This window comes from Canis lupus, chromosome 14, assembly GCF_003254725.2.
Source record: "Canis lupus dingo isolate Sandy chromosome 14, ASM325472v2, whole genome shotgun sequence".
Taxonomy (NCBI): Eukaryota; Metazoa; Chordata; class Mammalia; order Carnivora; family Canidae; genus Canis; species Canis lupus.
The window spans coordinates 55,595,232-55,621,148 of NC_064256.1; the positions used below are offsets into that span (position 1 = coordinate 55,595,232).

Below are 25,917 nucleotides of genomic sequence, written 5' to 3' on the forward strand. Positions count from 1 at the left end.
TTAAATTCAATTTGCCAACATAGAATATAACACCCGGTGCTCATCCCATCAAGTGCCCTCCTTGGTGCCCATTACACAATGAAGGCTTGAGTTCATTGCCTTTCCTTCATTTAAACTGAACCTTCAAGACATGGAAAACTAAAATAGACAAAAGAAGGTCATTGGGAGAGGAGAATGAGGGAATGTGCAGCCAGCATCTAATGAAGAGACAACTACACAGCTTTTCTCTCTACGTCTGGTGGAGACGGCCTCCCCATCGGTCTCTCTTGCAGAATTCTGTGTGGTGTTACAACAGAATCACACATTGGTGGTTTAAATGGGGTTTGGCACGTGTTTGAACTTAGCCTCAAGGCCAGTAGAATTTCTATGCCAGAGGACTTTTCTCCTGTGTCTTAGCAAGGATTTCTCTCAGTCTCTGCGCCCCTGAGAATTTAGAACTCTGATCTCCAGGTGCAAAGATTTGGGAAGTGGAGGTGCAGGAACTGAGCTCAGAGAGGCTTATTTGCATTTCTTCCACTGGGGAAGTTTTGGAGAACCTGACTCTAGGATTAAAGTACCCAGGCACCCAGCTAGGCTTCTTTCTTCCCTGGCCTATCCAACATTCCAGGTACTCTCACTCGAGGTTCTGCATTCTTCCTCTAATGATGCCACTGTCTTATTTCCAGCTAGTTATTGTAACCAGAGGTGGCCCCCAAAGCTTTTATGGAACCACCGTTAGATTGACTGCTTTAGCCAAATTGATAATAACCTAACTGTCCACTATGGAAAATACTCAAAATGCTTAAATGGGGTCAGGAATAGTCAGAGTACCATCAGCTTTTTTATGCCCCTCTCTCAGTTCTAATTTTCCTAGTCATTTGCACACAAGCTATGGTGATCTTTTGGTGTCAACAGGGACCTTCCCAAACCCTCTCCACTCTTCACAAATTATATACTAATATATTCAACACCCTGCCTAGTTTATCTTCACATCAGTTGCAGATATGATGCCCTCTCCTTCACATGTTTGGATTCCCAGTGGAAAGGGCAAAGCAGCTGATGGCTTCTCTGCCCTGTTTCTCGCTAAGAAATTTATCCTCAGCCCCACAGTTTCTTATGAAAAAGCTTCACCTTGCAGTAGAGAACTTTGCCTGAGGCTCTTATACAGCTTTGGTTGTAAAGATCAACTTAGAAGGAATGCTGATCCCTTTCCAAATGCCCTCAACTAAGCAGTGGGAATGATACACTACCCCAATTCTCACCTTCTCTGAACAGCGATCCCATTAAATCTGCCATCATCACACAGGGAAGAATTTACCACTAATGTGAGAAGCCTTCAATTCTGAAAATTTAACCATTATATATTTCTAATTATATATATAGATATCATAGTTCACTATACTATATTTTTCCTTGGCCAGGAATCTGTTGAGCAATACTAATTAATTCCATTAATAAGCACCAGTCTCTCAAAAGCGAACTACTTTTGCTGCTTCCCAGCCTTAAGAATATAGAGTATATTAAAAAATAAACCTCAAGCATGGATTTTTGCTATATATGAAAAGAGAAACGTCTAAGGAAATGAGAGTAAACAATGTTTCAAAGTTAATGCTTATTTAAAAGAAAATTTATGAACATTTTGTTGTAACTCTTGTCTACGTAAGCCAATATCTTTTCCCAACTTATCATTATTAAACCAATTCCTCTGTAAAACAGGCTCTGTCTGACTTTAATGACAAAACTACCATTCCTCAAATTATAAAATCCAGACTTCTTTATTAATTTAATGTGCTACGTGTTGTAGTCTCCACTAAGTGAGATTTCACTGTTGTTTTCTAATAATGTCGCTTTATCTTACAGACCAGTTTCCTAATTCATCTCAGAATGGATCATGCAGACAAGTACAATATCCTCTGACGGACCTGTCCCCCATGCTTACTAGTGGGGACTCTGATATATCCAGTCCATTATTGCAAAATACTGTCCACATTGACCTCAGTGCTCTAAATCCAGAGCTGGTGCAGGCAGTCCAGCATGTAGTGATTGGGCCGAGTAGCCTGATTGTGCATTTCAATGAAGTCATAGGAAGAGGTAAGTATTTCCACTCAGCTTTTTGTTAAATACAATTTTCCAGTAAGCATTTTATCTTCTGCCTTTGCAGATTAGAAGCTTAGACAATGGTGAATGCAACTGACAGAGCAGTGATAACAAGTGAACTTGATTTCTGTTCTGCAGAAATACAGCCCTACAAATCATATCTCTGGGGTTTGTCCCTGTGCAGGGAGGCAATTTGATAATCTCCCAAATATGAAAAATATATCACATTCTTTCCTCATCTTTTTCATAATGGCAACTCTAGTTTCTTAAAGGTGCCGTTTACTTCTTTATGAAATCAGTAAGTTCCAATATTTTTACTCATATCTTCTAATCTTTCTTCACCCTGAGAACACTGACTAACTCTATGAAGTCCTGGTTTATAGCAGTTTGTACCCTGCTGGACAGCCTCAAAAGATGGAATTTACTGCATTCCCCTGATCTGAAGCAACATATATCATCTCTACAATGCACTCCAATTTCTTTATACAAAGAGGATGAATATTTGTAATAAGCCAGCCAGAGCAGCAATAACAGCTTGCATACACAGTGTTTGAGGAAATATTTAGCAAGAAAAGAAAGCAACCAGAAGCCAGGAAATGAACTGTGCTCCTCTCTTTTTTTCTAAAAAGCTTTTGCCATTGATACTGGCTGAATGGCCTCTGATCCCTTTTATTCTATATGTGCTGCAAGAGGTAGCAGGCCCCTGCCAGCATGATGCAGAAGAAGCTGATGGGACAATTTGCTTTATATGAAGGCAAAAGCTTTCCCATTTTCCTGTGATAGCATCCACACATTCCTCTATAACAGATTCCAGATTTTAATCTTTAGCATGTTCCCTTCCCTAATAGTAGCTTCACTATTAACAAACCTGTTTTACATCAGAGTAATATATAGTTCTATGACTTGCCTATAAATCCCAGAAATTGTGCCAGTTTTACAGTATGTGGCCTCATCAAGTATGTCCTAATTCTATACATTGTAAAATTAGAATTCTTAATTTTCATCAGTAAATGGCAATTATTTCTCTTTGGAAGTTGTAACCATGAATGGTTCTGTATATATTAAGTATTATTTATTTATATGTTTTTCCCAGTAGAATATGAGCCCTCAAGAGCATAGATTCTATTTTATTCATCTTTACATTACAAGAGGGTACGCTAATGCCTGACACTCACATACTAGGAACTCAGGGAATCTTGGCTGCATGGATGAATTAATTAATGAGTGACTTACACAGCTATCAGACATTTGGCACCTCTGGGGAAAATTACTGCCACTGGATGAAAGGCTACCATTGGAAGTGATGTGACTAAAGCCAGAGAGAACTAGATAAAATGACTCAGAGTGAATTTGCTTCATTTGGGCAGTTGCCTTTCAGTTTCTGCCAACCTGGATTACCAATTAACCAGTGACTAATAGGGGAAATCCTTATTCTATAATGGTAATATTATTTCTAATGGTAACATTTTTATTTCAGTTTAGTTTACTGGAATATAGGGAGCTTATTTTATTGCATTTCTTCATGTGGCAAAACTTTATTTTCATGTATAAAAGATTATTTGATCCTTAAAAATAATAAATTCTTTTTTAAAAAATATTGTATTTATTTATTCGTGAGAGGCAGAGACACAGGCAGAGGGAGAAGCAGGCTCACTGCAGAGGGTGCCCGATGTGGGACTCGATCCCTGGATCCTGGCATCATGACCTGAGCCAAAGGCAGATGTTCAACCCATGCACCCCTATAAATTTCTTTTTTAAAGGACTTATTTATTTTAGAGAGGGCATACCCACATGCACAGTGGGAAGGGTTAGAGGGAGAGAGAGAATCTTAAACAGATTCTGTAGTCAGCATAGAGCCCAATGCAAGGCTTAATCCCATGACCTCAAGGTCAGGACCTGAGCCGAAACCAAGAGTTGGATGCTTAACCAACTGAGCCATCCAGGCACCTCAAAAATGATAAATTTATTTTATGAGGCCAGTGTTACTCTTGTGTTCAGTAGTTCCACTGTGGTTGAATATTTTGCTGTATTAGGCTTTAATAACAGTATTATCACCTAATTTTTTTTACCATGTATTAAATAATCATATTGCTTATATCTTAGGGTGAAATATATTACATCTACATATTTTACAGACACATGGTGGTACTATTAACAACCGAAAGTATAAGAAACAATGCACCTTTTTGCCATGCAGGAAAAAGGAGAAAATGAAGGCCTTTGCAAGTGGTATTGCCTAATTAAAAGTAATACAGCACTAACCAAATTCCCTTTCACGTAGGACATTTTGGGTGTGTATACCATGGGACTTTGTTGGACAATGACGACAAAAAAATTCACTGTGCTGTGAAATCCCTGAATAGTAAGTGATATTTTATTTAACAGTGGAGTACGCATTCGTGGTTTGCTAACTAATAAATAGTTCGTAATAAAATGCTGATTTATACTTTCCTTTGTGGAAAAAAATGACTGTTGCTGGAATTAGGGATCTAATCCTGAAAATTTGTTTGGTCTAAATTCTGATTGAAATATTTCATCAGAAATTATTTCTCAGAGCCCTCATAAATAAGAATTTGGAGAAATGAGGTTCTTGGATGAACTGAATGTCACTTAACTATGTTTGGCTTATAATACTTGTTTTGCAAGTGACATTTGTGGAAACTATTGGAAACATGTTGGCACATATAGTAGTAATGACTCATTTTACCCAAAGGAATTACTATAATTATTATTTTTACCACAACTTTCATTAAAAAGACTTAAAAATGAAATAAGACAAACAGGAGAAAAATATGCCAGCAGAAATTGAAAAATCGAAGCGTGGCAGTGTCTCTTTTATCATTTTGGGGGGGAATGAGGTACTCTACATAAATGAATGTCCTAAACAAGGGATACCTACCCCCTTTTAATGCTAGAATTTTTTTTAATTTTAGATGTTATTGAGAAACTACCTGTTAAATGGAATGTATTCTCTGTTTAAGAAACAGGGAATGCTTCCAGATATTAATTAAGATTATTGATGACCAGGAGCCATAATTAAGGTATAAATCTTGTACAACCCAATGTAATCCTCATACTAGAGTTTTCCGGGCTCTACCTTTGCTGACAGTGTCACGTCAAGTCAGTATGCTTGCCTTGTCGACACATATTGCTAAATTTCTGCATATAATTTACAGCAGCCTGAAGTGTTGACTAACTATATTACAAATTTATATTAGAGTTTATAAGCTGTTAGTGCACAAGTGAAAGGTTTTCTTCCAAGATACGTTATTGTCAGAACTCTTTCAACCTATTTTACATAAGTCTCCATGCTGAACAGTGTTCTATATGGTTGATTTTTGTTGGAAGTCTGACCACGATGTAATTAAAGGGACAGTTTATGTGAAACCTAACTACACGGTAGAGGACTAAGTATGATTGTCAATAAATCTGCCTTACAAGATAGCACCGCTGCCCATTGTACTCAGAACTATCTTAACAGCAAGAAATCCTTCTCTTTCCCTGGTGACCATTAATCTCTGTTCCATCCACATGGACTTCCAGGTCTCAGAATTCATTGCACTGTAAAAGAATATCATCACTGACACTGGGACTAGTAGTCAGGTTAATAAGTTAAAGGTCATTACCCTTTCATCAATGCTGGCTAGTGTCTCTCAGAATCTCTATCTGGAAATAATTAGAAGCTGTCATACCAGAAAAATCTACTTAGATATCATATGACTATTGGTCTTCAAACCCTTCTAGTCTAGGGATCAGAAAACTATGGCCCAGTGATTGTTTTCATAGATAATTGTGGCTGCTTTTGCACTACATTGGCAGAGTTCAGTATTTGCAACAGAGACCACGTGGCCCACAAAGCCAAAAAATATTTACTATCTGGCCCTTTATAGAAATTTGCCAACCGCTGCCCTAGGCGGTCGCTAAAGAGGTGGACTGGCCTGCTTCCCTCTGTTTTTTCTATGAGACAAACTAATTGCTAGAGTTTGGGGGTGACTTGAAGTCACATTACAGGGTGACATCATTTACTCAAATGTATTATAAAAAACACTCTGAGAATGGGTTGTCAGGACAAGATTCAGCCTGTGGTTTTACTCCGTAACTCTCCCTATCTGAACTTGACAAAATATTTATTAGTCCATAATGAAGTTAATGTCTCTCCTGCTGGATTTCTCAGGAATCACTGACATAGGAGAAGTTTCCCAGTTTCTGACCGAGGGAATCATCATGAAAGATTTTAGTCATCCAAACGTACTCTCACTCTTGGGAATCTGCCTTCGAAGTGAGGGGTCTCCACTGGTGGTCCTACCATACATGAAACATGGAGATCTTCGAAATTTCATTAGAAATGAGACTCATGTAAGTATATTACCAAGCTTACTAATCAATAAACTAGCTGTCAACCAGCAAGTCTTCCAAAATGTTCCTATTTAAAAGCATTTAAAGAAGCACGTGTAAAATGTTTGCATTATTCGAATAGATTATAGAGCCTGATTCAATTCACTTATACCTCAAAATCCCTTATCCTGGTGAGAACATAGTGGTACCTAGAAGGGTTTTTCAAGGGCAATGATTCTTACCTGTCCTGCAAGTCGCCTTGATCTCCCATCCTTCTGATAGGTACATTTAATCATCTTTGAGTGCCTCCTGTGCCAGAAACAGCAAAGCACAGGGGCAGGAGGAGCTGGAGCCCACATGGAGTTTTAACTCTAGAAGGCAAACACTGAAGAATTCATTAAAACTGAGGCCCTTAGTATTCTTCAAACTCTCCTAACTTCAAACTCTCCTAGCTCAGGACCTGTGCATTTGCTGTTCCGTCTGCCTGGAACACTTTCCCCAGCGTTGCCACATATGTCACTTCACATCAGCCTCAGCTTTTGCCCTAATGTCATCTTCAAAATGAGGCTTCCCTGACCTGTCTGAAATTGCAGCTGACCCATCCCACCCTCATGCTTCTCTCTGTCTCCTCTCCCCCGCTTTATTTTTCTCCATCACTCTTATCATCATCTGATACCCTGGGCCTAAGCAGTATGATACTGTAGTCGTCAGCCACATGTAAAATGTGGCTAGCCTGAATTGAGATGTGCTATAAGTGTGCTCTAAGCCCCCAGTTTTGAATATTTAGTATAAAAGCAGAAAGGTAAAATATCTCCTAATTGTTTATATTGATGACATGTTGAAATGATAATATTTGGGATATGTTGGGTTGATAAATGTATTATGAAAGTTAATTTCACCTCTTTCTACTTTTTTAATGTGACTATTGGAACATAGATTATATATGTGGTTTGCATATTGAACAGTGCAATAGTAGGCAATAAGCGAATAGATAATAGCTATATAATGTGTTATATATGGATGTGCGTGCACACACACACACACACACACCGTTAGAACGTAAGCTCATGACAGTAAGGATTTCTGTGTATTTTGTTCATTTCTTTAGCTTTAACACCTACAATGTGTTCAGCACACAGGCCCTCAGTAATATTTGTTGAATGAATGAGCTAGGATTACAAAGAGGCACTCAGGCTCTTGCAGGTGAGAGTTTTCTTAGTGACATTTATGCCTAAAGAGTGAACAAGTGATGGTCAGGCCAGGGCCAGGGAGGGAAGAGGAAGGAGTCCCCAGAACTGAAGTCACAGATGATCTCAGGCTTCTTGGCTCTAGTGTCCAGGCCTCTATGGGAGTGAATGGAGTAGATTTACTCTTGATCAAAAACGTCATATACATGGGGTCAGATTCACAAAAGAAATAACTTCTGGAAGGGTAAAGAAATATTTTGTGTTTACCCAAAGAATGAAATACCCCCTCGCAGTGAATTTTTGCGCAGAAGGTGAATTTACCTTCCAAAGAGCTGCCCCGACAGATCGCACGTTTCTAATTTAAGTCTTGTCATTATCCTGATGATGAGTTCATCTGATTGGATATGCTACCTTCTTGAGAGTAGTATTCCCCCAGCATCAAACCATGATAGAGATTTCCTTTTACACAGTACCATGGCCTATATTTATAGTCCAGGGAGGCTATACTATAACCACTACCAGTTACATCCAAAAAATAAGCCGGCCTCTCCACATGCTGTGTGCAGTAAGGGGGCTGCAGCCCTCCTTGTAGGGCCCCTCCTCGTAGGGCTACCTCTGGAGCTCACAGACCACCACAGTGGCTGCCCAAGAAGAGATACCCTCTTCCTAAAGGCCAGGCGCCAGCAGAGCTACCAGCCAGTGACATCTGTGTGATTTCAGATCTAGTTTTTATAGTTAGTTGCTAAAGGCATTCCTCTGTCCATCCAATTTTGTGGATGGAATTTCTGGAGAATGAGATTTCCTGTGTTCTGTGAGGATCCAAGCCACTGGAGTTGCAGGCGGTTGCTTTAGTAGCAGCAGGAGGGCTTCTAATGTGATTGATATCACTACAGTGGGGGCTTTAAACCCAACAGATTTAGGTTCCACCACTTAATATCTGAATGGTTTTGAGTTATTTAATTCTCTCTGAACTTCCTATATTAACCTTGTATTTCTTTCCTTTTTTGTTGTTTCAAGTTTTTATTTAAATTCCAGTTACGGGCAGGCCCGGTGGCTCAGTGGTTTAGCACCGCCTTCGCCCCAGGGCGTGATCCTGGAGACCCAGGATCCAGTCCCATGTTGGGCTCCCTGCGTGGAGCCCGCTTCTCCCTCTGCCTATGTCTCTGTCTCTCTCTCATAAATAAATAAATAAATAAATAAGTAATATTAGTTTCAAGTGTAGAACTTACTGATTCATCACTTACATACAACACCTGAGCTCATCACAAGTGCCCTGCTTATTAATACCATCACCCATTTAGCCCATCCCTACCTGCCTACATCCAGGAACCTTCGGTTTTTTCTCTATAGCTAAAAATTGCTTTTATGGTTTGCCTTTCTCCCTTTTTTGGGTTTTTTTTTTTTTTTTTTTTTTTTTTTTTTTTTTTTTTTTGCTTTTCCCTATGTTCATCTGTTTGTTGTTTTTTTTTTTTTTGAAGATTTTATTTATTTATTCATGAAAGACACAGAGAGGGAGAGAGGCTATATATATATATATATATAACAACTTCTTTATCCATTCATCAGTCAACGGGTGTTTGGGCTCTTTTCATAATTTGGCTATTGTTGATAATGCTGTTATAAGCAGGTGCATGTGCCCCTTCAAATCGGTATTTTTGTATCTTTTGGATAAATACCTATTAGTGCAATTGTTGAGTCACAGAATAGTTCTAGTTTTAGCTTTTTGAGGAACTTCCACACGGTTTTCCAGGGTGGCTGCCCCAGTTTGCATTCCCACCAACAGTGTAAGAGGGTTTCCCTTTCTCTGCATCCTCACCAACACCTGTTGTTTCCAGTGTCGTTAATTCTAGCCATTCCAACAAGTGTGAGATGGGATCCCATTGTCGTTTTGATCTCTATTTCCCTGATGATCAGTGATGTTGAGCATCTTTTCATGTGTCTGTTAGCCATCTGGATCTCTCCTTCAGGAAAATATCTATTCATGTCTTCTGCCTATTTCTTAACTGGATTATTTTTGGGGTGAGTTTGGTATGTTCTTTACTGACTTTGAATACTAGGCCTTTATCAGATACGTCATTTGCAAATATCTTCTCCCATTCCTTTGGTTGCCTTTTAGTTTTGTTGTTTCCTTTGCTGTGCAGAAGCTTTTTATCTTGATGAAGTCCCAGGAGTTCATGTTTTCTTTTGTTTCCCTTGCCTCCGGAGACATGTCTAGTAAGAAGTTGCTACAGCCAAAGTCAAAAAGGTTGCAGCCTGTGTTCTCTAGGATTTTGGTGGTTTGCTGTCTCCCATTTAGGTCTTTCATCCATTTTGAATGTATTTTTGTGTCTGATTTAAGAAAGTGCTCTGGTTTCATTCTTCTGCATGTGGCTGTCCAATTCTCCCAACACCATTTGTTGAAGAGATTATTTTCCATGGGATATCCTTTCCTGCTTTGTCGAAGGTTAGTTGACCATACAGCCGAGGGTCCATTTCTGAGTTTTCTGTTCTATTCTATCCATCTGTGTGTCTGTTTTTGTGCCAGTACCATACTCTCTTGATGACTACAGCTTCGTTATAGAGCTTGAGGTCCGGAATTGTGATGCCACCAGCTTTGCTTTACTTTCCAAAATTGCTTTGGCTGTTTGGAGTCTTTTGTGGTTCCATAGGAATTTTAGGTTAAACATGTATTTCTGATGCTCTGACTTCTGGTTCCTTGTGGACCTTGGAGGGACTGCCCTTTTCAGAACTAGCAAATTCCTGGATAGTAAACAACTCACCTTCAAAGAACAGGCCTTTCATAAGCAAACCAACCCCAATCACATCCTTTAAAAAACTCTCACACACTGAGACACTATCCACCCGCTGTAATCACTTCAGGGCCAGGTACCAGATGACTGCAGATAGCCTCTACCGCCCCAGAACCTGCTGAAATTATTCAAAGTAGCCAGTCCTAAATCTGCTAACCCTGCCTCAGAAACTACAAAACAAGCTCTTGCCTATGTTTTCTTCTTGCTCCCTCTGCCTCCTAGGCCAACCGTTGTACTTCCCTGTGTGGCCTTGCTTGGCGCGGCGCATGTCCCCTCCTCTTGGGAACTGTCAATAACTAGCTACCTCTTCAATAGCAGTGGTCTTCCATCTGTTGGCCCCACCACACCAAAATAATTTAAAAACATTTCCATTTCCCCATCTGGAAAATGGAATCCACCCTACAGAAGTGTATAAGGATTAGCCAAAATTCACAAAAGCATCTAGCCTGGTACTTTGCAAATAACAGATGCAAATATCTAATAAATGACTGCTGTTATCAACAAGGCACAAGTTATTGTTTGAAACAAGATAATTCTTATAAACATTTCAGAATTCTGAGATCATCGTTAGATCATTAGATACTTCGCTTATGCTTTTTCAATTCTCTTTGATTGCAGAACCCAACTGTAAAAGATCTTATTGGCTTTGGTCTTCAAGTAGCCAAAGGCATGAAATATCTTGCAAGCAAAAAGTTTGTCCACAGAGACTTGGCTGCAAGAAACTGTATGTAAGTATAAGAATCTATGTGCCACAGTCCAAATTAAGTGACAAAGAGGAATCTGTTTCCCACTGTTGAAACTAGTGAGGGTGTTTTCTCTTCTTATGCAAAAGTCCTTTATTTCCCTTACAGTTTTAAATCAAAATGTAAGCACTGGGGAGGTAGGCGGGGCTTTCAGGCTTTATCAAATGGAGAATTTAAAAGGAATTCTCCAGAGGGGGTCTTAAACAGCTGTTGTGTGCTTTTGCTTTTCTTTTCCCTTCCCACCAGTAGCCCCCAGTGTTGTGGTTTCACACTGCATTAGTGTTAGGGAGGGAGAATTTGATCTTCAGCATTTTACAGTGAAAAGGAGAAGGCCGGTAACACAAATACCAACATATTGCAACTTCCTAAGACTGGATTTGAAGTCAGCCTGCAGAAGCCCTACCAAAAATGGTATTTGGGAATGAATATACAAAGAGCTTTATTTGTGTCTGGCTGCCTGGGCTGTATAATTCAACAGTCAACAGTTTGTAATGGATTCAGTGCTTTCCTCACATAGCACTGATTCATGACTTATGGTATGTGTGAATGAGAGAGCTCTGCTATTAATTTCCTACCTTGGTTTTGGTCAGTGTAACAACATAAAAGCCAGCTTAAACAAAGGATGCATAGCCTCAGATAGCGGAAATTGATTTTTGTTGAGCCTTGCTTGCTGTGTTCATCGGATGCTTTACTGTGTATCCTATTTTTCTGTTATCTCCGTGGTGGGATATGTGAATTTTCTGTAATACCCTAGCCCATTTGTGAAAGAAATGGTAGACTAACAGTCCTGTGTCATCTCTCCCCCATAAAACTGAGTATTACTAGTAAGATAACAAGGGAAGATCTGCGATTGCTTGTGGTAGTCAATTGGCAAACTTGATTTAGCAACAAAGGAAAGCTAGGAGGGGGGCCAACAAAAGAGCAATTAAAGCAAGAGATTTTCTCATGCCACATCATTCATTGATCTCTTTGCCTGGCCTGTTGAATTTGTGATATAAATGTCGAGCATTTTTGTTCAAGAATTCCCATTGAAATTTAGTGTTGATCAGTAGAGGCCAGATGAAGCCCACTCTGCAGAAGCTACAGATTTTGAATATGAAGTCCCTGTTGCTACCTATAGATAGTCAGCATCACTGTAAATTATTCTATTTCAGGCGCCAGTAATAATTTTTGTCCTTTCTATAGGCTGGATGAAAAATTCACTGTCAAGGTTGCTGATTTTGGTCTTGCCAGAGACATGTATGATAAAGAATACTACAGCGTACACAACAAAACAGGCGCCAAACTACCAGTGAAGTGGATGGCTTTAGAAAGTCTGCAAACTCAGAAGTTTACCACCAAGTCAGATGTGGTAACGTACTGATCATCCCTGACCTCTCCTCTTTTACTTTCATACCCAACATTCATAGTAGTTTTATGGCAATTTAATTTTTTTCAAAAAAAGGAAGCATTCCACACGACTAATTTCAGTTTCTTCCTAAGGATAAATGACCCGCAGCTTGTTTTCATAAATTCATTCATTTATCAAAAACCTTTGTCTAGCAGGGCGCCATGCTAAATCTCTAGAAAGTCCCGAGCTGAACCAGGCCTGAGCCTGTCCTCCAGGAGCTTTGGCTCGTCAGAGAAGAGAAGGCATGTCTGTCAGTAACTGGGATTAGTCCAGCCGCTCATAGCTCCAGGGCAGCTGAATTCCACCTCGAGAAATCTGAAAGCTATAACCGAGACAGGCCCAGCAGTGAAGGCAGCATCCCTGTACCCAGCTGGACGTGTGCCCTTCCTGGCTCCTGGCTGGCTCAGTCGGCAGAGCATGTAACTCTTAATCTCAGGGTCAGGTGGGGAGTTCGAGCCTCACCTCGGGCGTGCAGCCTACTTAAAAAAAAAATCTAGAAACGTGCCCTTCTTTATCTACAAAGGCCATCTTCTCACAGAACAAGCTTCAAAAGATGGGAAGTGTCTCTCCTACCCTGTGTCCTGAGGGTGGGAGAGACTCTCCAGGGCAGCCAGGTTTGTTACTTCCCTTCTACCTGGTGGAGGAGGCAGGGCTGGATATAGGCCTTAAAGGAGGAGAGAATGGGCCACGAAACAAATAACAACCCAGATGAGGCAGAGGGGCAGGAAAGTATATGCATCTTTCAAGTTCTAAGGAAACTGTAAGCAATGGGCGATTTGGCAGAAATAGAAGGCACAGAGGGAAATCCTGAGGATAAACTGGGAAAAATATACACACGCTAGATCACAAAGGTTCTTGGAAACCAAATGAGGGAGTCTGGAATTTCTTCTCGGGCTGTGTGGAAAAATTAAAGTCTAATCGGATAACACCACCATCTCTACTCTAAGATGTTCTGAGAGAAGTACATGCGGGAAGATGACTTTTGAGGTAGAACTTGAAATAACACAGAAACTGTAGAACAGGAAAGAGATGGAAGGAAAGGCATCTCAGAGGTATTAACAACAATATTTAGCAAGAAATTGAAGATGAGCAAGTTATATGCTAGTGCGGTAACACGTGTGTGAAGCAGAGGAGTAAAAGCTGGTTGAGGAGGAAGGATACCAGTTGAGGCTTGAACATACTGAGTTTGACTTGGGAGTAAGACATCCAAGCGAAGGTCCATCAGGCATTTGGAAATGTGGATCTGCAGCTCGTATAACCTTGTTGGTTATCTCACTGGACTTGGGCTGCCATAACCAAGTACCACAGACGGGGTGGCTCAAACAACGGACATTTATTTCTCTCAGTTCTGGAGGCTGGAAGTGTGAGATGAGGGTGCCAACATGGTCGGGTTCTGGGGAGAGCTCTCTTCCTGGCTCGCATGTAGCTCACTGTGTCCTCATGCAGGAGAAAGAGCAAGAGTAAGCTCCCAGGTGTCTCCTCTCATGAGGAAACTAATGCCATCGGGAGGGCTCTACCTTCGTCCACACTCATTACCTCCCATTAGGTAGATGAGAGTCCCCACCTCCTAATACCATCACACTGGGCATTAGAATTTCAACATATGAATAGGATTAGAGGGTCCACAGTTTAGTCCATAACAGAGGTCAAGGGTGGAAATAGGCTTTTTAGAGTCCAAAAGCAATTACTCCGGAGAACCTACACATAGGAAATGAGGGAGAAAAGCAGAGGGACAAAAAACCTAGGGAAAGAGGCTGTCATGAGAGCCGGAGGAAGAGAAAGCTTCAAGAAGAGATGGGATGTGGTCAGCAGGGTCCACTGCTCCTCAGTACACAGAAACAGTCTTGAAAGTTGAGTGACTTGAATGGCTTGGAGGTTTAGAGTGGGCCGAGGAGCCCGGGTGTTGAATGTGTAGAATACTCTTACCCTATTTGCACGTACAAGTCAAGAGGACTGTGATGTGCAGAGGTAGAGAAACAGGGATTTTCAGTCCTTGAAGATAACAAGTGAAAAGGGAAAAAATGTCAACTGGTGACACCAGCAAACAAGGTAGGCAGAAAATAATATTAATGGAGGGCATAGGGTTCCAAAGAGAAAGGGTTGGCAGCTACTGAGAGATGACAGGGGACAGAGATCTGAGTATGGCTTTGGGAAGTGAGAAGTCATCTGCCCTCCTCCCCGTGAGTCAGCAGGTTTCAAAGACACTGTGGTCTTCAAGTGAAAGCAGAATTTCAGTTCCTGAGGAAGTGGGGGAGGCATTAAAGTCTAAGTTGAGAGTGACTGGGAGTTTGTTTTCAATAAACGTGTTACAGGATGTAGTGGAGGGATGAGACCTTGGAGTGGAAAAGATTAATAAAGGACGAGATAGTACATTCTAGAGCGTAATCCCTGGGATTTTGATCCTGAAAGATTCTGAAAAAGATGAAAGAAATGGCTAAAGAGGGAGACTGGGAATGTGTTGGTGACGGTGACGGGTGAAGGCATAATAAGGCAGGGAGAATTAGCCTATCCGCAAAGAGCATACATTCCACCCCGACTGTTAGTCACCATCAGGAACCAGACCTACGCTTACAACTCAGTAAGCCAAAATAACTTGGTTTTTTATAATAGGCAAAAGATTTGAATAGACCTTTCACCAAAGAGATACGTGGATAGCTAGCAATAAACACATGGAAACATATCCCCACGCGAGGCTTGTACGTGAATGTTCACAGTCCTGTTATCCATAATAGGAAAAAACCAGGAGCAATCCTAATGTCCCTCAGCTGGTGAACGGATGAGCAAAACATGTCATTTCTATACGATGGATCACTACCAGTCAGCACTATAGGGAACTGCTTGCTGATGCCTGCAACATGGATAAACCTCAGAAATACCTGTGTCCAGCAAAAGAAGGCAGACTCACAAGATTGTATATTGAATGAAATGAAATTTCTAGAAAGCAGCAAAACTAGAGAGACGACAAACAGATCAGTGGTTGCCTGGATACTGAGGGCAGGAGGAAAGATTGACCACAAACAGGAGTGGAGAACTTTCTGGGGTGTTGGAATTGGTCTAAAAACTGAATTTCGGGGGCACCGGCGTGGCTCAGTCAATTAAGCAGCCAACTCTTGATTTCTGCAGAGGTCGGGAGCTCTGGGTTATGAGATGCAGCCGTGCCTCAGGCTCTGTGCTCATCCAGGAGTCCGGTTGAGATTCTCTTCTCCCTCTGCCCCTCCCCCCGCCCCCACTTGTGCATTCTCTCTCTCTCTCTCTCTCTCTCCCCCTCCCACTCTCCCTCTCAAATAACTAACTAACTAAATAAATACATCTTTTTTAAAAATTGAATTGTGATGATAGCTGCACAAATAAATATACTAAACATCGTTGACTCACCCTAAAAAATGGCAGATTTTATGATACATAAGTGATACCTCAGCAAAGCTTTTTAAACAAAACCAAAAAAAGAAACTGATGAAATCTTGACTATTCAAGGCAAGAGTTGTGATTCTGAGGTTTTATTCTTTTTATTTTTTTATTTTATTTTATTTTATTTTATCTTATCTTATCTTATCTTATCTTATTTTATTTTATTATATTTTATTTTATTTTATTTATTTATTTTATTTTATTTTATTTTATTTTATTTTGATTCTGAGGTTTTAGACAACCCCACACACGTACACACAGCGCGGAGGCCACCACTCCTTAGACAGCAGTTGTCACTCAGATTCTTGGCTGGAAATGCGCACTGGCTCCTGACGTGCAGAGCTGGGTCTCTCTCCCTCTCACGGAAGGACACCGTATCCCATGTAAAGGGTGGACGGGAGTCCTCCGTCTGGGTGCTGCGGCGGCAAATGCTCATGGACTGTGTGGATAAGCTCGCCCTAACTTTAATTTCCAAGACCTCACAATCCTTTGAATGTTGTCATGGAACATTCCCAAAAGCACGTGATAAGCTTGTAGGTAGAGACCCCCAAGCCGAAACCTGCCTGCGTATAGGAGGGTCTACTTTCTCACCGATGCCCAGAGGGAGCTCAGCTAAAATCTGAATCCTCTTGAAGCCCATTCAAGCATAACACGAGTCTCTCATACCCAGCCTCGTACAGTGTGCAGCACTTCGTGCAAGTGCTTCCAGTAACGTCAGTATGGACCTCCCAGGTGCTCACCCAGCGGGCCTCTTCACCCTGCTGCAGCGCTCGGACGTTGTCCACCACCCTTTCCTTCTCAAAATGTTCTCCTCTGGTTTCTGGGCCACTGTACCATCTGGTTCTCCTCTTGATTCTGGGTTATGTTTTCTTTAACCTTGACGCCTTCTCTCCCGTCTCTCACATCCCACGTGCAACTGTCCCTCAGGATTTTTGAGGGGAGGAGGGAGGTCTTTAGGCATCAACCTCCCTCAATAATTTCAACCATTCCCATCAACAGTAACCGTCGAATCTCTCTTCCTGGATTGTTTTCATCAGCACCACAAAGTCACCATGTTCAAAGTCCATTTCTTTGTCCAGTCCTGTGAACTGGCAATCCTTCATTTTTTGTTTCTATTAATGGCGTCATCATTCTGCAATACCAGCTGTACCCTTTTTAATCATTATGCTATACCAGCTGTACCCTTTTTTAAGAATTGTTCTTCAAGTTTTGAAGCATCACCACCACCACCACCACTCCTAGGATATAGAAGTTCCATCATCCAGGAAAATTTCCCTGTGCCCCTTTGTAGTTAACCCCTATGCTGTCCCTAGGACCTGGAAAGCACAGGTCTGTTCCTGTCTCTATAGTTTTACCTTTTCTAGAATGTTGTATAAATGGAGTCATATACTCTTTCCATCATTCCTTAAAGGGCCTTTGATTCTGTTTCCTTTTACTTAGAATAAGGCATTTGAGGGTTATCCATGCTGTTCCAGTAGTATCAATGTATCTAGATGTTCTCCGCTTTTTTCAATTGTCGCAAAGAACCCATAAGAGAAAACTGCCCATCTCAATTATTTTTAAGTGTATGGCACTTAGTGTTAACTGACTAGAGACACGTTGTTGTGCAACCCATCTGTAGAACTTCTTCATCTTGCAAAACTGAAACTCTATACCCGTTGAAAATTCCCCGTCTCCCCCTCCCAACAGCCTATCTGTTTCTAAGAGCTTGACTACTTCAGATACCTCATGTAAGGGGAGTCATATAGTATTTGTCTTTTTGTGACTGGCTTGTTTCACTTAGCCTGATGTCCTCAAGATCCATTGTATGTTGAAGCATATGACGGGATTTTTTTTAAGGCCAAGTGATTTTCCATTATATGTTTGTACCACATTTTCTTTATTCATCTGTTGATGGGCATTAGGGTTGCTTCCATCTCTCGGCTATTGTAATAGCATCGTTATGAGCATGGATGTGAAAATATCTCAAGATACTGATTTCATTTCCTTTGATTATTTATGCATAAGTAGGATTGCTGGATCATATGGTAGTGGTTTTTTGGTAGTTTCCATTTTTAATTTTTTGAGGAATCTCCATACTGTTTTCCATAACAGAGTCACTCATCCCTTTTTATTTCTGAATGGTATTCCATTGTACAGATGTTCCACATTTTGTTTATCGTTTCACCGATTTGAAGGACAGTTGGGTTCTTTCTAGTTTGAAGCCATACTTGTACATAGTTACAAATGCTAAACATTTGCTTAAAGGTTTTGTGTGGAAAGGTTTATTTTTGGGGGGTAAAAATCCAGAAGTAGGATTACTGGGTTCTAAGATAAGTGTATATTTAACTCTATGAGACACTGCCAACTGTTTCCCACAGGGCCTGTATCATTTTATATTCCTGACAGTAAAATGTAAGAGTTCTAGTTGTTTAGCATCCTCACCTGCACTTGACATTGTCAGTTTGGAAGTTTTAGCCATTCTACTAGGCGGTAGTGGTGTCTCGTTTTCTTTTCAATTCGTATTTCCCAAGTGATTAGTGATGCTAAGCATCTTTTCATGTTTATTTGCCATCCTTCTGTCTCCTTTAGTGAACTGTGTGCTCAAATCCTTTGCCCATTTTTTTATTTTTTTATTTTATTTTATTTTATTTTTTTTATTTATGATAGTCACAGAGAGAGAGAGAGAGAGGCAGAGACACAGGCAGAGGGAGAAGCAGGCTCCATGCACCGGGAGCCCGATGTGGGATTCGATCCCGGGTCTCCAGGATCGCGCCCTGGGCCAAAGGCAGGCGCCAAACCACTGCGCCACCCAGGGATCCCCCTTTGCCCATTTTTTTTAAGTTTTAGAAGTTAATCTGTTTTTTTAATGGTTTATTTCTTTATTATTGAGTTGTTAGAATTCTTTATATATTTTTGGATTATTATTGTTAATTGTTATCAAAAATTCATGTTTTTGCAAATATTTTTTTCTAGTCTTTTCATCTTTTACTGGTATCTTTCAAAGAGCAGAAGTTTTAAATTTTTTGGAAAATTTTCTCAATTTACCAGTTGATAAAATGTTATTAATGTATCCATTTTTTTAATCAGTTGTGGATTTTTTGCAAATCATGTTGTATCTCAATTTACCCACTCTTGAGTACTTGAATCTGACTGTCTCCATTCCTTGCTTGCCTTAGCTGTGTCACTTTCTATCATTTTTTGTGGCTTATATAATACTCTGTCATGTCTAATAACTGCTTTGATCTTCACCTTTGATAAAGTTAGGTAGAGATTCTTCAGGTGAGCTCACTGCTGGTGCTCAGATACTCAGAATGGCTGGTCCGTGCACCCGTTAAATGCGAATGGCTGAGCTCTCCTGTCTAGAAACTAAAACTGACTAATGCATAAGCGTTGAACATCTACCTCTCCCTCTCTTTCTCTCTCCCCTTTTCGTTTTCTCTCTCTCCCTCTTTTTCTTCCCTTCCTCCCTCCCTTCCTCTTTCTCCTCCTTCCTTCTTTCTCTCCCTCCTACTCCCTGCCCACCCCTAGCCTCTCTTTTCTAGGTTGGCCTCATTCTCCTTCACTCTCTCCCCCACCATCTTGTCAGTCCCAAGCTATGCCAGAGAGTTTGGAATGCAGGCAGTCCTGTGCTTTTCCTGAAAGCTGCCTCCCTCTCACCGCTCCTGTCCTGAGTCCTCCAGCCCTCCTCTGATTCCCATTTCCCAAGTCCTATAATTCCTCAGAAATTTATCAATCTCTGTCTCCATTTTTGAATTTGCTTCCAAATAAACCTATAGCCAAGGCTATGGGTTAGGAGACCTAATCACAGACACAGACAAGTAACCAGCCTCTCAAAACTTTGGTTTCCTCATCCTTAGAGCATCTATAAGACCAGTTACATTACAGGGTTTTTATAAGGATTAACTAAAATAATCTTTTTTTAAAGGACATGATGGCTGTTCCTGGCTTATTGTATGATATATACTCTTTCCTACCACCCTAATTTGGGAGTCAGTCTCATTGGGTTCCATGTTGCCAAGATGCAGTAGCGCCCCTCACCTGTTCTTGTTCAGAAACTCCTCTGGCTGGTCTCCTTATGTGAATGGGCTTCCCGTATTTGTCTAAAGCGTAGTGTTTATTGTAGGTGCAATTTCCTGGAGCCCAACCGCATGTCCCATCCATTTCAGCTTAGCTCACTTTCAACACTCAAAAACTCCCACAGTATGCTCTTGTTTCAACCTTATCTATCGCTTATCCCCCTCATCTACTCTACGCATCAAGGAGAGTGACCTAATGTTCTTATGGTTGAAAAAAACGCACAAGTACCTCATCTCTAGAGCCATTCCCTCCATCCAGAGCTCTTCCTGCCTGCACATTCTATGCACCTAGAAAACAAATGCTCCCCACTCTTGAAGTCTAGGGCAGCCCAGGTGGCTCAGGGGTTTAGTGCTGCCTTCAGTCCAGGGCGTGATCCTGGAGACCCAAGATCGAGTCCCATGTCAGGCTCCCTGTATGGGGCCTGCTTCTCCCTCTGCCTGTGTGTGTCTCTGCCTCTCTCCCTCTCTCTCTCTCTCTCTCTCTCTCTGCCGCTCATGAATAAATAAATAAAATCTTTTAAAAAAAAAATCTACTGTCACTTTCCTCCTGAAGCCTTTCTCAGTACCCCAACCTTACCTCTTTGACTTTTCATAGCATTTGTACCTCTTTTCTACTATTGCTCTGTATTACTCTATCTAACTGTTCTGTGTGACAGTTGGTTGACAGTTAATACTCTTAACCCTGTTAAATCAACCTTAGGCTCATCCAGTAACTTGGACAGTAACCTACTTGTGCACCAAGTGTCAGTAGATACTTGTTATATTGATTTAAACTTCAATGCAAATTCTGTAACTTAAAGGTTAACACAGTGGAGTTGTCAGAAGTGGCTCATAAGATATTCAGTTTTTGGAAACTTCGATTTTGAAAGGCTGCAGGGGCCAACGGTTATTTAGTTCCCACCTGGGAAAGAGTGTTTTCTCTATTTAAATCAAGGCAGTCAGTGGCCTTAAAGGGTTCTTGCACTTGGCAAAGGGAAAGCCATTAATGGAGAGGGAAAGCCATTAATGGAGATTTGTATCAGCAACTACAGTATCTACCTCGTTTTTGTGGGGCTGTCACAGTGTTCAGATAGACATGCTTTATTCTCCTGGCTGAATGCTACAAGCTGCACTTGCTTCTCAATGTTCTATTTTCCTACCCTGCCTGTCTGGTCTGTGTTCTCCTTTCCCTCCAAGCCTCCTTTTTTTCAGGGCCTCCTTTCTGCCCTCCTATGCTTCTTGGTCGTCAGTGGCCTAGATGTGTTGCTAAGGAAGAGCTGATTTCCTGGGTCCTCAGCCAGCGGATCCACACATGCCGAATTACTCTCTTTGTGTCACTCTCACTTTGGCACACGTCCAGGGGGAGATAATATGTATGACCTAGTGTATTCCAAGTAAAGTGCTTTAAATCAAGAAATTGCATATTTAGTGCAGTTTAGTAGACCAAGTAAGACCCAAGAGTCAAGAACTCTTAAATGTTTATCCCAGTGTGAATTCAGATTTATTGGGGGAATTTCTAGCAAGTCACTTAACCTCTCTATGTCCCTATAATATTCCAACAAAGTACTAATACAGCTGTTTTATATTAATCTTGTACTTTAACATTCTTAAATTACATTTATTTTATTGAAATTAGTTTTCAATAGAGAACCTTCTTGCCTTGCAGTTTTATCACTTCTGATTTTTAATATGAATTTGTACTTACACTGACTTAGAGTTTGCCTTTTAACATTAACAGTTAGATGTGGTTACATTTCTTTTTGATTCTTGGTGTTTTGTTGATGGTTACATTTCTTTTTTTTTTTAAGATTTTATTTATTTATTCATGATAGACATAGAGAGAGAGAGGCAGAGACACAGGCAGAGGGAGAAGCAGGCTCTATGCCAAGAGCCCGACGCGGGACTCGATCCCGGGACTCCAGGATCGCACCCTGGGCCAAAGGCAGGCGCTAAACCGCTGAGCCACCCGGGGATCCCTATGGTTACATTTCTTAAAGAGTATTTACACTTATTAGGAAATCCAACAAATTTAAATCTTGGAAAGCTTCCTTTATCTTCTTTTATGAATCATATAAAATTGTACTGAAACTATTGGCAAAGAGAAAGATAGAGACGTGTTAATGCTTTGATCCTATGAGAACCTGAGAACTGTACTGTACTAACTGTAGATGAAATCTTAATCATCATGTGGACTTCAGACATTCTTTTTAAAAACCTTACATTTGCTTATAATCTAAACTTTATCCAATTCCGGTGCAATCATAGAATGTATAGCTTCCTAATTGCCTTTAAGGAAATGTTTGCCCCAACAAGCAATGGTATCGAATATGCTCAGCTCAATTTAGTTATCAAGACCTACTCATCACCTTTCATGTTCATACGGTCACAGTCCTCACCTGGATTCTCCCTTCCGTTGTTTGACTAGTGGTCCTTTGGCGTGCTCCTCTGGGAACTGATGACAAGAGGAGCACCACCTTATCCTGACGTCAACACCTTTGATATAACAGTTTACTTGTTGCAAGGCAGAAGGCTCCTGCAACCCGAATACTGCCCAGATCCCTTGTAAGTAGGAATTTTGACAGAAATCTCCTGTCATGCCTATATTCTTTACTTTTTCCAAAGTGCCTGCCTTCATGATGTCTGTCATAGCATTTCTTCCTTTTTGAAATAGATACGAAGTGATGCTAAAATGCTGGCACCCTAGAGCTGAACTGCGCCCATCTTTTTCTGAACTGGTCTCCAGGATATCAGCAATATTCTCTACTTTCATTGGGGAGCACTATGTCCATGTGAACGCCACTTATGTGAATGTCAAATGTGTTGCTCCATACCCTTCTCTCTTGTCATCACAAGATAACATTGATGGCGAGGGGGACACATGATGGAAGGATACCTCATCACCTCCCTTCTGAGAAACGTCATAGAACTTTCCAAACAACAGTCTACACTTTGTTCGATGTTTTTTTCACTGCCTGTCCATTGAAAGGGCACCAGATATTTTTTGCTTTTGCCAAGATTGCACTATTATAGGACTTTATATTGCTATTTAAAATGACTAGATTCTAAGGAATTTCTCCACTGACAGAGCCAGAAGCTTTGTCCCCTAGGCCAGTGACCAACAGCAACCGCACAGCTGTGATGATGCTCCTGTACATTCAGGCCAAAACCTGAATTCTAGGTTGAAATCTTTAAAAATCAGGATCCTCCATGGTTTCATATGAGAAACAGAGGCAATGAATTCTGAGGGTTCTTGATCACAGAAAATTCAGAAGAAGTGGTAAACTTCAGGACAGACATGGCCCCAGTACCAAGCCATTCAATTAGAATCAAAGTGTTTCAAAGAACTTTCATGTGTTGTATGGTCACTAACATTTTTTGTTACTGATGTTGTCATTTTCCCATTAGGCAAACATTCCCTTTTAAATTTTTGTTATCACATTCCTTTTAATGGAGAAATATCGATAGGCAACACAGTGAACATTTCAAAATGGCAGGATATGAAATTAATAGGGATATTTACATATTGTACATAGATGACATTAAGAAGGTTCTCATAAAATAGCTTAGTCACAATGAAATATTTAGTTGTCATTTAGAAATCAACTGAGAATGATACTGTTCTAATGGTTGTGGACATTTAGATGGTTTGTCTGTATTTTTTTTAATGAAGATTCTGAAAATAAAACAAGTGATTTGTGATCGGTGTTTTTAAAGGTAACCAGCATGTTTTTAAAGCAGGATACATCTAACTATAAGGTTCATTCGTTCCAATCATGGCTCACGTAGGGCAAAGAAAGGATCAATGGACTGGAAATATTAGCCTCTTTCTCAGGTGGCAGCTTCCCACTCCACAAGCAATTGGAGGTAATAAAACTTTCTGGGAGTCCAGTTTTTCATTAGGGTATGCTTTGTGTGAAGCAAGACATATTTTACAAAGAAATAAAAGCGATTGAAAGTTCCAGCCATTTCACCTGGATGAACAGTTATTCTGGGCAGGACTTTGTAATGTTTTGTTCTGTGGGATTTTGTGCTTACTACTGTATAGTGCATGTGGCACAGGATACTCTGTTTTTGTCAATGTAAACACTTAAAGTATTATATTTTTATAAAAATGTTTATTTTTAATGATATAAGAAAACTTTTGTTAGGCCACGAAAATACTGCACTGTGAACATTTCAGACAAGGTATGTCAGACTTGGATTATTAAAAACATAGTTCTCAATGGCTGTAAATAGTGATAAGGAAATGTACCGATTGCCAGTACACCCCACCCTCATTACATCACCAGGACTTGAAGCCAAGGGTTAACACAGCAAGCTACAAAGAGAGTGTGTTACACTGAAGCTCAGTAGTAGAGCTGGGCCGATATTACAAGAGAGTGATTACAACCTAAACTGTTTGACAATGGTGGAATTTGCCAGAAGACACAAAGGATTGTGCTGCAGAGATATATTCCAATTTAAATACTGTTTCAGAAGAGTAAAGAGTGATACTAATGCACAAATACTGCAAATGGTAGGTAACAAAAAAACTCTGCAGAAACAGATACCTACTAGCAAGAGGATGAATGCATCAGGAACAGAAACAGCTTGTGGAAACAACCCATCAACAAGACCACACACCTGTATATATGCTTAAGAAGGCTGCAATGTGAAAATCATATTTGCTATTTATGAACATGTCCTTAGGTTAATGTGTCTGGACAGATTGTGAGAGTAAGTGGTTCTTCTAAGAATTAGATACTTGTCACTGCCTATACCTGCAGTTGAGCTGAATGGTACTTTGTATGTTAATAGTTGTTGTTTTGATAAATCATACAATTAAAGTAATGTATCATCTTGTTCCTGAGAGTTGGTTATTGCTAGTCATGCTTGATTACCTATTCCATTTACATAATGACAGAGGAAGCCTAAGATTGATTTCACCAGGCTGCATCAAGATCATCCATATATAAGAACCTCAGTTAATTCCTGGACAGCTAAAGGAACTTGCATCCTTGAATCTCAGGAAGTCTCTGTCTTTCTAAGAGTGGTTTGCCCTGAGTTCCCAAATTACCCGCATTTCTCTTGCAACTGCTAGAGCACCTGTCTCCTACTTTTAGCATGACGCTCTTCTCCAGCAAGGTGCATCCTTGGACCAGACACTATGACAATAAAGCTGAAAACCTATAGTTGGCAGAGAGGTATCTAGTTGGGTGTTGGAGGAGAGAGGCCTTCTTAGCCCCTTAAAACTACCCTTTCCATATACACAGGTTCCCACCCATCAGAAACCCCCAGCTACTAGAAAACATACCTTCAGGTTACCTCGTGAATATTCTTGTAATGGTAAGGGGATTCAAAGGTGATATTTCAGTCATCTAAAAATCGCTGGCACTTGAGCAATCTGGTTTCAAAAAAGACCCAAAATTAAACTGATGCTTACAAAATATGGTGGGGGCTGATTCTTTATGAGAGAGCATTCATTCCTTGTACACAGTGGCACTCCCTCCTAGCCAAGAAATGCACCTCTATAAGAAACTCGATCAGACTCCATACCCCTGAAGGAAGGACAAGAACCTGTCATCTTTATATCCCTCATATCTGGCACTTAGTAGCTTCTGAAATAATTGCTGAACTGAAACCAAATGTTCCTATCCTTAATCACTTTAAACCACCACAGATACAGTTATTACCTATGTAGCTTGCATGATATTTGGTAAACAATGACGTGGGCAGGGATAAAAGGATCCTCTTTTGCAAAATTTTGCTTGATGCTCTGAATTTTTTTTTTTTTAAGCAGGCTCTATACCCAGGGTGGAGCCCAACGCAGGACTTGAATTCATAACCCTGAGATCAAGATCTGGGCTGAAATCAAGAGTCAGACACCCAACTGACTGAGCCACCCAGGTGTCTCGAATGCTCTGAATTTTTAATTATAGGATTTTTCATTTTACAATGCAAGCACCACTTATA

At 40.5% G+C, this 25,917-nt stretch overlaps 1 protein-coding gene and 1 long non-coding RNA gene across 6 annotated transcripts in view; one reads left to right on the forward strand and one right to left on the reverse strand.

The window, feature by feature from the left end:
- The window catches only part of MET (MET proto-oncogene, receptor tyrosine kinase), a 126,589-nt gene that overhangs the window by 87,793 nt on the left and 12,879 nt on the right, over positions 1-25,917 (forward strand). For 3 of the 5 annotated variants that reach the window (XM_025464745.3, XM_025464746.3, XM_049093843.1), the window contains 7 exons: positions 1,840-2,070; positions 4,358-4,438; positions 6,251-6,432; positions 11,006-11,115; positions 12,316-12,481; positions 22,391-22,527; positions 22,637-24,807. In XM_025464745.3, coding sequence (XP_025320530.1) covers positions 1,840-2,070; positions 4,358-4,438; positions 6,251-6,432; positions 11,006-11,115; positions 12,316-12,481; positions 22,391-22,527; positions 22,637-22,847 — 1,118 coding nt within the window. In that variant the 3' untranslated portion in view covers positions 22,848-24,807. Of the gene's footprint in view, positions 1-1,839; positions 2,071-4,357; positions 4,439-6,250; positions 6,433-11,005; positions 11,116-12,315; positions 12,482-22,390; positions 22,528-22,636; positions 24,808-25,917 lie in introns of those variants that run through there. The other 2 variants (XR_004804750.2, XR_004804751.2) reach the window with 1 other exon arrangement.
- Positions 1-25,917, reverse strand: part of LOC112670798 (uncharacterized) — a 53,922-nt gene that overhangs the window by 25,255 nt on the left and 2,750 nt on the right. The window contains exon 2 of the long non-coding RNA XR_003143233.3: positions 25,259-25,348. This is a non-coding gene — a long non-coding RNA (uncharacterized LOC112670798). The remainder of the gene's footprint in view (positions 1-25,258; positions 25,349-25,917) is intronic.